Source organism: Glycine soja, chromosome 20 (assembly GCF_004193775.1).
Source record: "Glycine soja cultivar W05 chromosome 20, ASM419377v2, whole genome shotgun sequence".
NCBI lineage: Eukaryota > Viridiplantae > Streptophyta > Magnoliopsida > Fabales > Fabaceae > Glycine > Glycine soja.
The window spans coordinates 50,699,244-50,714,685 of NC_041021.1; the positions used below are offsets into that span (position 1 = coordinate 50,699,244).

General features: G+C 29.8%; 1 protein-coding gene across 7 annotated transcripts; it reads left to right on the forward strand.

Moving 5' to 3' along the window:
• On the forward strand, window positions 1-7,271 carry LOC114403435 (CMP-sialic acid transporter 3). Of its 7 annotated transcripts, none has more exons than XM_028366407.1 (17): window positions 8-180; window positions 286-475; window positions 769-975; window positions 1,730-1,846; window positions 2,124-2,180; window positions 2,550-2,627; window positions 3,377-3,421; window positions 3,784-3,843; window positions 4,011-4,133; window positions 4,250-4,327; window positions 4,842-4,911; window positions 5,475-5,582; window positions 5,719-5,852; window positions 5,950-6,026; window positions 6,366-6,411; window positions 6,506-6,567; window positions 6,807-7,271. In XM_028366407.1, the coding sequence occupies exons 3-16, from the start codon at window positions 808-810 to the stop codon at window positions 6,554-6,556; spliced, it is 1,212 nt and encodes a 403-aa protein (XP_028222208.1). In that variant the 5' UTR covers window positions 8-180; window positions 286-475; window positions 769-807; the 3' UTR covers window positions 6,557-6,567; window positions 6,807-7,271. The 7 variants fall into 7 exon arrangements, with proteins under 7 accessions (XP_028222211.1, XP_028222210.1, XP_028222208.1 ...); XM_028366412.1 differs by having other exon boundaries at window positions 6,963-7,268; XM_028366413.1 differs by having other exon boundaries at window positions 6,967-7,268.
• The last annotated feature ends 8,171 nt before the right edge of the window (window positions 7,272-15,442 follow it).

Sequence of the window (15,442 nt, forward strand, 5' to 3'; positions counted from 1 at the left end):
TTGGTAAAGGCAGAAACCGGCAAGTTGAAGCGAAGGAAACGTCTAAAGTAATTGAATTAGGAGAGAGGGGGTGCAGCCACACTGACACACCAAACTACAAATCCTCCTTTGAGACGCGTCACTCCCAAACACCGTTTTTGTGAGTGAGTTCAAAGCAAACAAATACTAAAACCATATAAGGTTCTCTCGCTCTTGTTAATAATTCCAAATTACAAACAACAACGCAGTCCTCTCTCTCTCTCTCCCTCTGCTAATTTAAACTCCGTTTTCCATTTCCTTTTATAGGAAGGAGGAAGGAACGAAGCTGAATCTGAATCTGAATCGGAATCGCTTTGTCTTTGAAATTCGCACTCTCTCTCTCTCTCTCTCTCTCTCTCTCTCTCTCGTGTCTCTATATTGAGCCACTTCGAATCCGTCGCCTCAGCTGCAGATCACATCGAGTTTCACCCGAATGCTCTTTCTGGACTCGATTTAGGTTTGTCTTTCCTTCCTCAAATCCGAATTCCGCGCTTTACGCGCTCTCATGTTGTGTCGGTGAAGCCTTAATTTCGTATTTGCGTTTCCTTCTTTGCAAGATCTCAGTTCTGCGTCATCCTATTTTGTTTGATTTCGTGCTTCTTCTTTCGTTACCGTAGGGATCTCTGCTTTCTTTTGGAATTCGCGTTTAATGGTGTTGTCTTAGGCTGTTTTGGAATAGCAAGATCTGTCATTATTTTATTATTCTGAGATTATGTATAGAGGGTTTTTTTAATGTTGATTCCGTTGCAGATCGAGTTCTTCATACCCTGATAGTGTGGGAGGATATACATGAAGAACGGGATAATGGAATGCAGTGTTTGCCATTCCAAATTGGTTTCCCCCTCCGCCAAAACTATATCAAGGGCTTATGATCGCCACAAAAGTAGAATATCGTCCAAGCAACGTGCACTCAACGTCTTTTTGGTCGTTGGTGATTGTGTTCTAGTTGGCTTCCAGGTGATCTTCTCTTAATTGAATATTTTCTTCTCAACTATTAATGCAAATGTGAGTTAATAGCTAGGAAGCTCAGACCACTAGACATGACAGACATCATGACATCAATAATGTAAGAATTTAGGACATCCTGCTCATTTGTGATGTGTTTGAGGCTTCAGAGTCTGAGCTACTTCTTTTCTATGTTTGTGTGTGTACTGCTGAGTGACAGTACTTTGTTTCCCTCCATGTGGGAAACCGAATTTCTCTCGCATTCACATGTTTATTGATTTGGAATTATCTTTTGTTTTCCTTGGTTTAATGATTTGGAAAACTAATTGGGTTGGGCAATCTAGAAGTGTATATATTGTTGTGCATTTGACAAAGATGGTTTTCCTTAGTCAAAGTATTATATCTTGCATGTCAATCTATTGCAGTGTCATTTCTTGTATTATGTCTAGTTGGCAAAACGAATTTGCGAATTTAGTATAGGGTGCAAGACTCCAAAGCTTTCGGAGAGGATTGAGCTGAAAGAAATTTGCTCCTGCCTTGGCATTGTGAATCACTTAGGGATGTGATGAAGCATATTATAATCCTTTAAACAATTGTGTCATTTGCATATTTCGATTTCATTGACTTGCAGATCTACTTTTCAAATTTTACTAATCTAATAGTCTGATGTAAATTAGACAGTTCACTGCTGTTAATTTGCTAAATCATGGAACCTCTATGCTTGTTGTTTAGTGACTTACAGATATTATTTCTTTTTAATTGGCAGCCTATCCTTGTCTATATGTCCAAGGTGGATGGGAAATTCAATTTTAGCCCAATTAGTGTTAATTTTTTGACCGAGATTACAAAGGTTTTCTTTGCTATTGTTATGCTTCTTCTCCAGGTTAAGATCATTTTCCCTTCATCTATATTCAAGCATTTTCTGTCTTTTCAATTACTTATAATTAAAGCATGCGTCAAGTGAAAAGTAGATTATGGAGGAGGCACTGGCACATATATTGAAGTAAATCATCAGTAAATTGTGATTTTACTAGGAATTACTGTTTTTTCTATTGTGACTGGGCATCCCCACATTTCTGTAGTGGATACCAGAGAATGGATCTGTCATTTATCTTTTTGAGTAAACAGCAACTGAATCAAACGGTTGGTTGGTTGTGCAGGCTAGGCATCAAAAAGTTGGGGAGAAGCCTCTTCTCTCAATTTCTACATTTGTGCAGGTACTATATAGATCTGTGAGAACCATATATTTTTCAGATATAGAGCATTTCTTCAGTGTTTACCATTTACTAGGTCTACCTGGGGTTGAACTGGATTACTCAGTTTCCATCGTATAAGCATGTTTTGTAAAAAATAATAAAGAATCACCAACCACTTTACTACTTTAGGGCATAGAGTGCATTTGTAGTTCGGTGTTTATTTGTACTTTTCTAACAGTGAATATATGGGATAGCATCTTGTTTTTGAGTTTTTTTTTTGCATTTTTTCTTTATATATCACCTAATTTAAACAATTTCAAAATTCTAGATGGTAGCTTTTCCTGATAGCTTTTGATACTTATTTTGTATCTGGTATTTTGTCCCTTGTAGGCAGCTCGTAACAATGTCCTTCTGGCAGTTCCCGCACTTCTGTATGCCATAAACAACTATCTGAAGTTTATCATGCAGGTATGTAGAATTAACCCATAAACAATGCATAAGGATTGAGGCTACAATTCTAGTCATTAGAGATTTAACTTTTCTGGTGGATGTGTACATGTTAAGTTCAAGAATTGGTAAACTTCTTTGTTTTTAATTCATGGGTTTTTGTCCTAAGTGGATAGATGTTGGTAGTGCGTATTTGTAGATTTACTTTTCCAAATCAGAAAGACAGAAACCTAAAGCTATTATAAAAGCATGATGGATTGCTCGTTGCTTGCTTGAATACTAGGATTACTGTTTTTTTAGCAGTCATGTTTTGTTTATTATGTCGTTTACCTAAATGTACGCTGTTGCTTTGTATTATGATAAACATCTATCTTCTAATCAGATCTAATATAATTCAGAGGCCTTCTCTCTTTTCATCATTGATTATAAATATACGCTGCTGCTTTGTATTATGATAAACATCTATCTTCTAATTAGATCTAATATAATTCAGAGGTCTTCTCTCTTTTCATCATTTTCCATGTAAGTGTTCATATTATAGTCAGCTGGTGTCTTAAAATAAATGCCCACTGCTTAGCCATGCATTCATTTGTATCATGTTTTTGATATTTCATTGAGAGTATAGAATCATTTTCATTAGTTTAAAAGAGAATTGAATCAGGTTATGAAAATTCATATAACTTAACTATGATTGTTCGGTCACATTTTACACATTTTAAGAAATTGTTGGACCTAAGGGAATTTACGTGTTGATTTCACGTTTCTTGCAGCTGTATTTTAATCCTGCTACTGTGAAGATGCTAAGCAATTTGAAGGTGATTTCTAGTTCACTGTTCTGTATGATTGAATACCAGTATTATTGCCTGCTTAGTAATAGCTTGCCTATGCGTTGCATATGGTATATCCCTTGTGATGGCTGCTGGAAACCTCTCAAGTAAACCTATTACTTGTGCCTCATTTTACTAGTTTAGTCCATTGTTCTTGACTGAATTTTCTTTTCTATTTATTTCTGGAAATTCTCATATAACTCTTCCCTCTGTTACTTTTTTACTTTTCATTCTTTTTCATTATTTTTCTGACAATTATTCCTTGAAACAACTAGAAATATTCTTCTCTTGATAGTTTGCTTAAGTTGAACTAGTTTGTAATGGCATACTGTTGACTTTGCATGTTTCAGGTTTTAGTAATAGCACTTCTGTTAAAGGTGATTATGAAGCGCCGGTTTTCCATCATTCAGGTTAGTGTGTTAAGCTCTGTCTTGTCTATAGGGATAAAAAAGGTGCCTTATGGCCATTATGTGGTTCTTTACTGTTGAACCTTAGCAAGTTGTAATCCTGATATAAATCCCAATTGCTTCTCCTCCTTATATTTTGCTGGAAAATTGATTTATTTTTTTTGCTACAGTGGGAAGCTCTTGCTCTACTGCTCATTGGTATAAGTGTTAATCAACTAAGATCTTTACCTGAAGGAACTACAGCTTTGGGTCTTCCTGTCACAATGGGTGCATATATCTATACATTGATCTTTGTAAGTGATGTTATTTATTCTTTTGATATATTATTACTGTGCTTTTTTTAAAAATAAAATAAAATTGGTTCTCCACTTTTATTTGTTGAATTTTTAACCTGGGAATTATTTTGCAGGTCACTGTTCCATCATTGGCCTCTGTTTATAATGAGTATGCTTTGAAGAGCCAATATGATACAAGCATTTATCTGCAGGTGATGCCTGGGGAATTGCAAAATTTTTCATTATTGGACTGCATCTTTATTAAGTCCTGAAAATATGAGTTCAAAATTGTGTTTGATAGGAAGGAGAATTATGATTTCCTTCTGAAGCTGTGCTGTCTAGAGTGTTACATAGTTGTAGTTCTGCCTTTTCATGTCTGTGACCAACAATTAGTTATTGTCCAGTTTTTAAACACTTGTGCATACACACACATTATTAGAATTGAAATGTAATTTTACAGTTTATATAATCTTGGTTACTGAGGCCTGCAGCTTTACATCAAAGGTTATGGGATTATCTGGGGATTTGGGTAGATGTCTTAGAAAAGCAACTAGCAATGATGCTCAATTTCTAACTCCAAGAATCATTTTCACATCCTGGAGGACAACAGATAAACAAAATAAAATAAATGGGTAGTTTCAAGAACCACAGTTTAGTGGTGCTAGGTTCTTAAACTATAATTTTTTATCACCTACATATATTAATTCTCTATTTATTGATTTACAGAACTTATTCTTATATGGATATGGAGCTATATTCAATTTTCTTGGGATACTTGGGACTGTTGTTGTCAAAGGTGAGAATTAAATATCTAATTTCTGGATAGTGATGTGGACATTTTAAGCATGGTGCTAAGCCATTGAAAAAAAAACTCAAACATATTGCATGTGTTGTTTTATTTATTTATTTTGTAAATTAAAGCCAAAGACCTGCTTATTTTTCCCTAAAAACTAACATATTAATTTTAATGTTAATCTCTTTCATTTTGAGCCAGCTGCAATTCTAGCGTTCGAACTGTGTATGTAAACCAGATGGCACTTAATCAACCTCAATCACTTTTCTAATTCAAAACAGATCTTCACTTTTCTGTGCTTTCGAATATTGTATTCATGTGTTTCTATCATAAATCGTCATGTTTTTTCATTGTAAATGAGGCAATAAATAGTCATTTTTATACACATGCCATGACAGTTCCATATAAACTGATTCCATTATTAAGTAGAATCAGTGATGGTTTGATTCTGTTTGTTGATTCAATCTCTGTTGATAGAAAAACTCAAATGATTTTTACCTGGGCTTATAATGTGTTTTCTGATGCTCAAACTAGCTGATTTTCGTCTGCTGTTTTAAATTTTCCAGGGCCTAGCAGCTTTGATATCCTACAAGGTCATTCAAAAGCCACAATGCTTTTGATAGCAAACAATGCTGCCCAAGGGATTTTATCCTCTTTCTTCTTCAAATATGCAGGTCAATGTTCAAATATATATTTTTATTCTTTATATTGCGCTTATTAGAAGCTAAAACAAGATGCTGGCATGATGAATTTTTGTAGATTAACATGCTATCTATCCCTTCTCCCAATAACCTATTTGATGTGTTGCAGATACAATTTTGAAGAAGTACTCATCAACAGTAGCAACAATCTTCACTGGTATAGCATCTGCTGTACTATTTGGACATACTTTAACAATGAACTTCGTTATTGGCATCTCTATTGTATTCATCTCAATGCACCAGGTAAGTTGAATTTGGCAGATTCTGGTTGGTAAACTATGATATTTTTTTTTAAAAAAAATCTTTTGTATCACACTATTCATGCTTCCTTTCTTTTCAGTTCTTTTCACCACTTTCAAAAGTTAAAGATGAACAAAATGGTGTGCTGGAACTGCATGATGTTCATGACAAACAAAGGTACTTGCTAATTTCTTTACTGATCTAAAAAAAAAATTCCCTTGTGTTTGCTGAGTCATTGATATGGGTTTTACTTTATTTTGGGTTCCAGAGAACTCTATTATTCATGTTTTCTCTTTTTCACGATCATTGTATATTTGATTCCTTGACCAACCACCAGCTCATTCTAGTGAAGATGGAAAAATAATTCCTTTCATTAATTGGAAGTTCCTGAAAATTTTAGTTGTTGGACATGTCTTATTATTTTTTTTTTTTTATAGCAACATGACAAGAAAGTTTTTGAAAGAAAACACATTTCTTTCTTCCTTTGCGATAACAAATGGCTTTTGTTCATTCCAGGTCAAAGGAATCCTTTATAAATATGGCAGCTGGAGCAAATGAGGAGGTGCAGATCTATTATCTCATTGTTCTATATTTGAGAGTTTTTTTTATACTTTCAACTAATCCTCAAGGTTTTGTTGTTAATGTGCATTTTCCAGGCCACTCATCGTGTTGGACATGATGAGAGACAGCCACTTCTTCCCTCCTAGATTGATCTACTGTATGTTTTCTTTCCTTTTTTATTGTTGGTCTCTTTGAAATTCTGGCTAATTATTTTATTGACCCTGCTGTATGATTTTTTCTTGTCTCGTGTATTATTTTTAACTTCAATAGTATTTCTAGCCCAAGGCAATGCGTTTGTGTTAGTGCAAATAAAATATCCCACTCTCTAAAGGTTTAAGAGACTATGACCATTTTTATGCTATAAACAATTCAATCATTTTGTGTATATCATTGCAGGAATTTCAAAAAAAAAATATTTTTGGTGTTATTGCTGGTAGCATTTGACCACACCACACAGTTTAAAGTAAAAAAAGAAAAAAGAAAAAAAAAAGTAATTTCTGCCTTTCTGGGATAGCTTTCTTCTGATGGGTTCTCTCTACTTGGTTCATGAAGAAAGGCATGAAACTTGACTTCGGGAGCTGGTGAACAAGCCTTGACTTTCAGTTGCTGAAGATTTTGATAGAACTTAGAGAATGGCTTCGCAAGAGCTTTTGGCATGTCAATGTGGATTTTACTGTATTACATTTTTTTTTTATCTTGGACATTTTATTTCTCTTTTTTAATTTTGTTTCATGGTATATTTACCTCATCCTGGTCTAGAACTATTGTGTTATTATTTACATTTATTACATGATTTTGTCATTTCATCTTTATGAAATTATACAGGTAAATAAAGAAATTGGGTTCCCTTGTAGAAAATTATATTTGCGTGCATATAATGCAATGGGAAATGATATTTACATATGTTGTTTTGTGTCAGCTGTTCGCTATATAAATTGAACTAATCCCTTTTAGCTTGCTTTTTTAAAAAAAAAAAATTCCACCAATTGTTTTAATGTTGTTTCAAATTAATCTGAGTGTGATTTTGATTTGGGAGAAGACTCACCTGTCACCTCATGTTATTATCCAGCAAGTGCTAACTAGTGTGCAGGTATTGTTAAGAAAGTAAAAGAGGAAAAAAAATCATTGAAATGTAGAAAATGCATTTTTTTTAATTTTATATGTGTTCTTATATGATTTTTAATCAAAAAAATTTAATTCCTTAATCAGTTCTCTAAGTCATTGATTAGCAATACCTTATATGAATATAATTTCACAATTTACATAAAACTATAAATTCAAAAATCGGGAACTAATATTAATTATTATATTACATTTTCTAATTATTAATCAATTACTCCGTATGATTTACCTATATAATTAGATGAAAATATCATTAAATACTTTTTTTTTTGTCAACCACATTGCCATTCACGTAAGACAATATTCTTTATAATTTGGTTTTACTTTATTATAACTTGAGTCAATTTAAAAATCTGAATAAAAAGCATTAAAGCGAATCAAAATAATCGACAAATAAATAAATCATGCATCTTCCAAATGTCGAGATATGTTAATACCTATTAAATAAAAAAGTTAAATGCATACTAAGTTAACCAAAAAAAAAATGGAAAGTCGAGATGTCAAAATTGTCTACAATGAAAAACTCAGTAAATAACATGAATTTAAATTAGAATGCAAAATTTAGAGAGTAGACTCTCACTCTCTTAATTAAGTATTCTTAATAGTATCTTTCTTGTCTTCTTAATTTAGATGTGTATTTCAAAATTCACACGTTATCTTACAACTAGCAAAAAAAAAAAGAAATATATATATATATATATATATATATATATATATATATATATATATATATATATATATATATATATATATATATATCCTTATATCTTTACATGTAAATTTATCATCTTAACATTCTATCATTTTTAATCTACTCCTTTTTAATTTTTATTTTTAAATTATCAATATTTTAAAATAATGTTATATCACAATTTGAATTATTAAACTTAAATATAAAATAATTTATATTTAAAATATTTACTTATTATAAATTTAATTATACAAAAATAAATATTTATCCATAACAACACACATAATATGATAGTCGTGATTATATTAGTTTGGATTTGGTAATTTCTTCTCTATATATGACATAAACTTATTTAATTAAATATGTAATTTTGATTCCTCTACGCTATGCGATTAGCAATTGGTCTCCAGATCTCCAGATTTTTTTTAAAATTCTTACGCTTGCCAAGTTGCCCTAATCTAAAAAAAAACAATAAATTTATGAATTAAATCAAATAGAAAAGAAAAATAAAGTAAATATTGTAGGAGGAATAAGGGAAGAAAGATGAAATTATTCCCAGTTAGTTCCCTAGCCTCCTTTACAGACACTATGCCCATGCCTTTGACCTCCTTCTGCTACTTGCTCTATCACGTTATCTTCAACTCTTCCAGCAACACCTGCTTCTTCTTCTTCTTCGACACCTCCTCCCTCCTTCTTTCTTCTCTTTCTCCGCACCCACTCACTCACTAACTCTCTATCTATATATGCTGATATCATGCTTTTAACATATATACTCCCCCACTTGAAAATTAAATAAACATACATCCCATCTCAATCTACTTTTATCCTCAACTGCTAATTACTATTTTTTGTGTGATTCATATCTAATTTTCAACATCTATTATCCATGTTATGACTTTTAAAAATGAAATCAAAATTTTAAATTTCATTTTTTTTTAAACTTTCTTTTACTACCAATTACTTAAAATTATTCTTCATAAAATTTAAAATTATAAAAACAAAGTGTATCACTACTAATTATTTACTGCTATTAAAAGACTTGTTTATATTAAAAATTAATTATATTCATATTAGATGTTTTGAAATAAAAGAAAAAGAAAGTGTAATTTAAACTTCTTTGAAATTGAAAAAAAATAAAATTATTGGGCACCCATATGTTAATTTACACTAAGAAAGAAAAACAAAAACTAGATATAAAATGTTTAAATTCATCACTTTTAACATTTATATTTTTATATAGATCTAATCGTAGAAGACAAAAATTTGTGAAAGTGGACTCGTTGGTGACTAAAGAAAGACAATTTGAGAGGAAGTGGAGTTACGAAAGGAGGTGAGTGGGTCCTGTAGTTTTGTTTGTTGTGCAAACCGGATTTGTTTGCATCAATTCCATTCAAGGGATGCGCATGCATGAGACATGTGAGTAAGAAAGAATCGATGCAAACGAGGGGAAATTATTGAAGCAGACAAATGAATAAAACTTTTTTAAAAGTATATATATCATATATAACAGTCCTATATCATTTATTCAAATTTTGTTTTTATTTTCAAATTTTATAAATTAAAGAAAATTATTTATTACCCAAAAAAGGAAAATAAATATTTAATAGTGAAATGTACTTTCCTTTAGTCACTTATAAAATTTATCAATTTTTTAATCTTGTTCTTACATTTTTTAGAAAAAAAAAATACAATAACTTATTTATCTCGCGAGTTAAACTATTTTAATCTACGGTGTGAACCTAGTTGTTTAACTCAGACAAACAATTATTTTTTTAATAACTTTTTTAATATTTTATTCAAATATTTTCATGTGCATTTGAATTTTTTCACTTAGAGTATTTGAATACTTGCTCATGTTTTCATAAAAGAGAAGTTGTATATGGTAATCGAATATATATATATATATATATATATATATATATATATATATATATATATATATATATAAACATATTTTCACAAATTAGAGATAATTCAATGTAAATTTAGACACGCTAAGTGATTAATTAATAATAAATACATCTAATTAGTTTGCTGTTCAGTTTTAATTAATCATGGTTCTGGGGCTTTTGGCCAGAACATTCAGAAGAAAGTAAAAAAAAAGAGAGAGAATTGTTTGCGTTGTAGGCAGATGTTACGTGACAACACTGTAAATGTAATAAGTAATCTAATATTATATGTTAACCAACTCTTAAAATGATTGCTGGATGTTTGCAGTCATCCACGGTGCCAGAGCCGAAAATTTTAAGGAAAAAAATTATTTCTTTATATAAGAGCTATATGTTAAGTAATATTTACTAACATATATGATTTTTTTATAGATATATGGGACTATTTTTTTTCAAAAAATATTTTTTAATTGATGGATCTAAAATTTGAATTTCAGTTATTTTACTCTTTGATCAATGTCCTGTATTAAAACAATCTCAAAGTCAACAGGTGCACCATATATGCATAGAGAAATGAAACAACTCATGTCTTTTCTTCTTTTTCACAGGTGCACCAAGAGCACGGGAATCTACATAATTTAGAAAAAAGAAAGCATATTCAATTAGAAAAATGAGTGGTTAGCAAATATTGGACTAAAGTGTACTCTTCCAAGACCAAACTTTGGAGAATAGCATATACATAGAAAGCAACATATATAGCTTTTGCAATTTGAATTGTGTCTGATTCCAGACAGGAGGATGAAACCTTCTTGAATTTGTCTAATCGATAATGAACATGTGGGTCTGTATGAAATTCAGTAACTGAAGACATGCAACCTGTAAGTTTGTACTTGTACATGCATCAATATTAAATGAAACCCGCATGAGATGAATTACAATGTTTGTTCTTTTTTGTTGAAGAACGTACGTTTCTTATCAGAAACAGGAGGAATACATGATACATCAGATAGGGTGGAGTTCTCTACGAAAAAGAAACGGATAAAGGTTCCCCAAATTGAACCAGATACCATAAAATCCGGTGTGAAATTAATGATCTTTGTAGTTTGTATCATAACTTTTCAATTACTACACGTGAAATGCAAGCTGTTCTCAACAAGGAGAGTATATACAGGGCTACATCATTAAGTTTGAGGGATCATTATATCATGTGTGATGATTTAAAAAATATGTTTTACGATATGATCTTAATTATAAAGAAAATATTGAAAAGGAATTACATAGCTATATCTGAATTCTGAAGATTTAGGTTCACGGAAATAACGATGCTGACCAAAATAGAAATTACGGAACCCATGCATGCCTTAAAAGTTTTTAAGATTAATACTTTTTTTTTTCTTTCAATTCATTCATTCAAATTAGTTTTCAATTATGATTCAAATAATAAAACATCAAGCATGATTTCAAAGTCTGAAAATTGTTCAAAGTAACCTTTAAAAAAAGAAGTAAATTGATTTAATATACAGAATAATCAATATCAGAAGAATTTTAATTAAATGTGTAATCTTATGACTAATATTTCTATCAAAATATTTTTTTTTATAAATAAAATATTTACACAATTTAAGTTCTATAATAAAAATGTACTTTACACATCTTAAATATAATTTTAATTTTTATTATTAAATAAATTCTTCATCAAATAAAAAATTATATTCACATAATTTGATATATTTTTACATAAATTTTATTTAATAACGAAACAGAAATATGGGCAAAATACAATAACAAAATGTGTATGTATATCAACACTATACTTGAATCCAACCAGAAAAAGAAATGATTTTTTTTATGAGTGGGAATGAAAAAAATAATCAAATTAGTCTTTTAGTCTTCTAATTAAATTTTTAGATTGAATTTAATCCTCTAATTTGATAAATCAATTCAATTTGATTTTTTAATCTAAATTTGTAAAAAATCATATATTTAACTGTTTAAAATCATTTAATAACGATTTTAAAAAAACCACTACAAAATATATATTTTTCAAAAAATTAAATTAATTTTAAAATTTAGAGAACTAAATTGAACTAGAAAAAATTAAAAAATTAAATTGAATCAATTTCAAAAATTAAAAAGATTAAATTAATCCTAAATAATAAATTATCAAAAAAAATAATTTAACCAAAAATAAATTATATTTGGACTACTCTTGCTTTCCATCAAATAACTGCTCTATGACTAATGTGTAATCGATCCATCTCAAGTTTTCGTCTCAATTGGGGGACAAGAATATGTTCATCTTTAAATTTGATATATACTCCTAATTATGACCATTGTTCAAAACCAATTTTTGCTCATTACCACAGTAGTTGCAGTTGCATTCGTTGACTACAAATAAGATTTGAATCAATTTTTTATGTATAGATTTGAATCATATTGTTTACTTTGGTTTACTTGACTGGTTTAATTGTGATATACTGTTAAGGTATAACATTTTTTTTTGTTAAGTTGTCAAATTTTACTAATGGAACAAAGAATAAGATAGAAAAAGGATTTAAAAAAATTAAATTCAAATGCAGAATTTAAAAAGAAATATTTGTGTGTTTGAACATAATTACGTAACCAATAGTTTTTACGTGAAAGAAGTTAAGAATGAGTAATTTTATTGTAGAATATATAGCAGCAGCTGGAATGGGTCCACTGGCTCCAAACATGTAGGAGCTCAAACTGTTGTCATTCCAGCAACTCTTGTTATGGGTACATACATGCAGTATCATTTCTATTGGGATTCGTGGTTTATTTGTTTGATACAATGTTCCTTTTTACTGATACAATTTTATCTCACAATATCGTGGTGGTTGTACGTACAAGTTATTTGAATCTTGTTAAAATTTAGTTTTTGATTTTTCATACACAACAATGAGGGAACGACGAGATCTACGGTTCGATTGAGTCCACGGTAGTGTCGTTTTTGAGAGACCAAACAATAAGGCTAGTGACCAGACAGTGGCTATTAGGACGATGAAGAAAGGGTCGAGGGAGAAATAATTAAGTGTGAAAGATACACGCTGCACCAACAAAGATCTCATGAATCCATTGCTCCATAAAAATGGTCCACCAAAGATCAATTAACTTACTGCACCACGCTAGATGTCATCATATTTTATACTTCCTCTTCCTATAAGACATATTTGATAACAAAGTTAATTGACTTACTTATTAGCATTAAATTTATAATTTTTTTAAAATTTATTCTTAATTTTATTAAGGAATTATTCATCTTCTCCCATCTTCATAGGAAAGAAATAGATAATTCAATATATTTAAATTAAAAAATAACTAATACACAAGAAAGATAAATAGAATCTTATGATAAAAAAATTTATTGATTATGTTTTATAAGTAAGAACGGATATAATATAGGTTTAATTATAAATTTAATCTTTATACTTATATGCTTAAGTTAATCGTCACGTTATGTTTTTATTTAATGTTAAGTAGGTGTGTGAAATTAATCCTTCTTGTTAATTTTGCAATGGAGAACAAAACATAAGAAAAAATCCGGAGGAGCGTCTCTCTTGGATGAATGATTGGGTTGGTGGGTGGGCTTCTTCTATTTCATAGGGGGTTTGAGTTTATGAGAAAGGTCGAATAAGCCAAGCTTAAACCTTACATATTCAACTCAAGCCTAATAAAGTTTGACTTGATTCGGCGTGATTCGATTTATTTCCATCCCTAATCATCATCAATCATCATTTTCGGAGGGACAAAGATGAGCTTCTTCTCTCTTCTTTATGTGGGTGAGAGTAGTAAATATTACCTATGAGGAATAATTTGGTGTACCTCTAATAAAAATACTAGACGTGATAGTTAATGTAACCAATTTATAGTTAACGCCTAATTTTAAAGTTAAGGAATTAAAATAATATAGTTGTAAAAAAAAAAACAGAAAATTCAATTGATAAATTAAATTATAGAAAAATCAAATTCGTGAGTGAGCTAAGATATAAGAAAATTGAATTTACAATTAAACCTTATATACTTTCATGGTAAATGTCTGATATTATATAAGTAGGTAGTGGAGATGGCAGTTCTTTCTTAGGCATCTGTAATTGTAAACTAACCGTTTGGAGAATGAAAAGACAAAGGTTATCTATTGAAAATATTTGATTTTATGTAGCAACCCAATCATTGGAGTTAAGCACGAAGTGAGCTGGCGACTAACACCTGATTAAGCAAGCAGTGCGCTGGCAAGCTACATATAAGACCATTTAATTGCATCTGAATTTTATTAACTATATATAAGCAAATGTTTTTCCCTCAGACTGGCCGGTGTAAGATTGTAGAATTTAATAATTTATTATCAAATAGTAATTAAACTATAAAATTAAGAAACCATAACAGCAATGCTGAGAGTAATAGTGAATTTTGTAGATGAAGAGTTATTTTGAATTTTTCAATAATAATACTATATAGTAAATACTCAAAAATTGATAGACAATGTTTAATGATGATGATTCATGTATCAAAATGATGACATGGGGAGTTTGATAGTAAAATGTTGAAGAAGTGTATTATTGGTAGCAATCAGTAGGACAAGAACAGTCCAACAACCCACGTGGCCAGTCCCCATCACTCAATAACACCATAGAAAAAGCGAGTCAGTCTTTATTCAAGTATATATGTTTTTGCTTATTATTAAGATATATTAATGATAAATAATTAATTTCTTACATTACTTTGTAAACAAATATTGATTGGTTAATAATATATATATTTTTATATTAAAATTATGTACATACCCAATTAGTATATATAAAAGTTTAAAATCTGTTTTTAGATAGAATTTTCTTTTATATCTTTCACTTTTAAAATAGTTTTATCCCAGCACCCAAAAACAATAATTTTATACTGATCATATTCTATCAAGAATAAAAATACAACTTGGTCCGGTTGGATTTAGTTAAAAGGATTACTTTCTTATAAAGTGACAGATCACATTTCGAATACTTGCTTTTAGCGAAAATCATTTTAGTGTTTAGCATGTGTCAAATAAAATTATTTTTAAGAACAAAAAATTTAAAGTAAAAATATTTTTTTTTTAAAAAGTCAAAAAATGATGTTGTTTATAATTTTTTTACGTTTTCTTATAATTTATGCAACAAATAATTTTTTTAAATTTTTTTTTAACTAATATTCTAAAGATACCCATTAACAAGATCCAAATATATATATTAATTTGTATATTTCAAAAAGTTTTATTAAAATGTAATATTATTATTTATAATCTTAAAATGAATATTAAATGGTATAACTATTATATCATTCAA

Excerpts from the sequence above, each read along its gene's own strand:
- LOC114403435 (XM_028366410.1), top strand. The coding sequence starts at position 808 with ATGAAGAACGGGATAATGGAATGCAGTGTTTGCCATTCCAAATTGGTT. Across the intron at positions 3,422-3,783 it reads AGATGCTAAGCAATTTGAAG|GTTTTAGTAATAGCACTTCT; the intron begins GTGATTTCTAGT and ends TGCATGTTTCAG. Across the intron at positions 4,328-4,841 it reads ATACAAGCATTTATCTGCAG|AACTTATTCTTATATGGATA; the intron begins GTGATGCCTGGG and ends ATTGATTTACAG.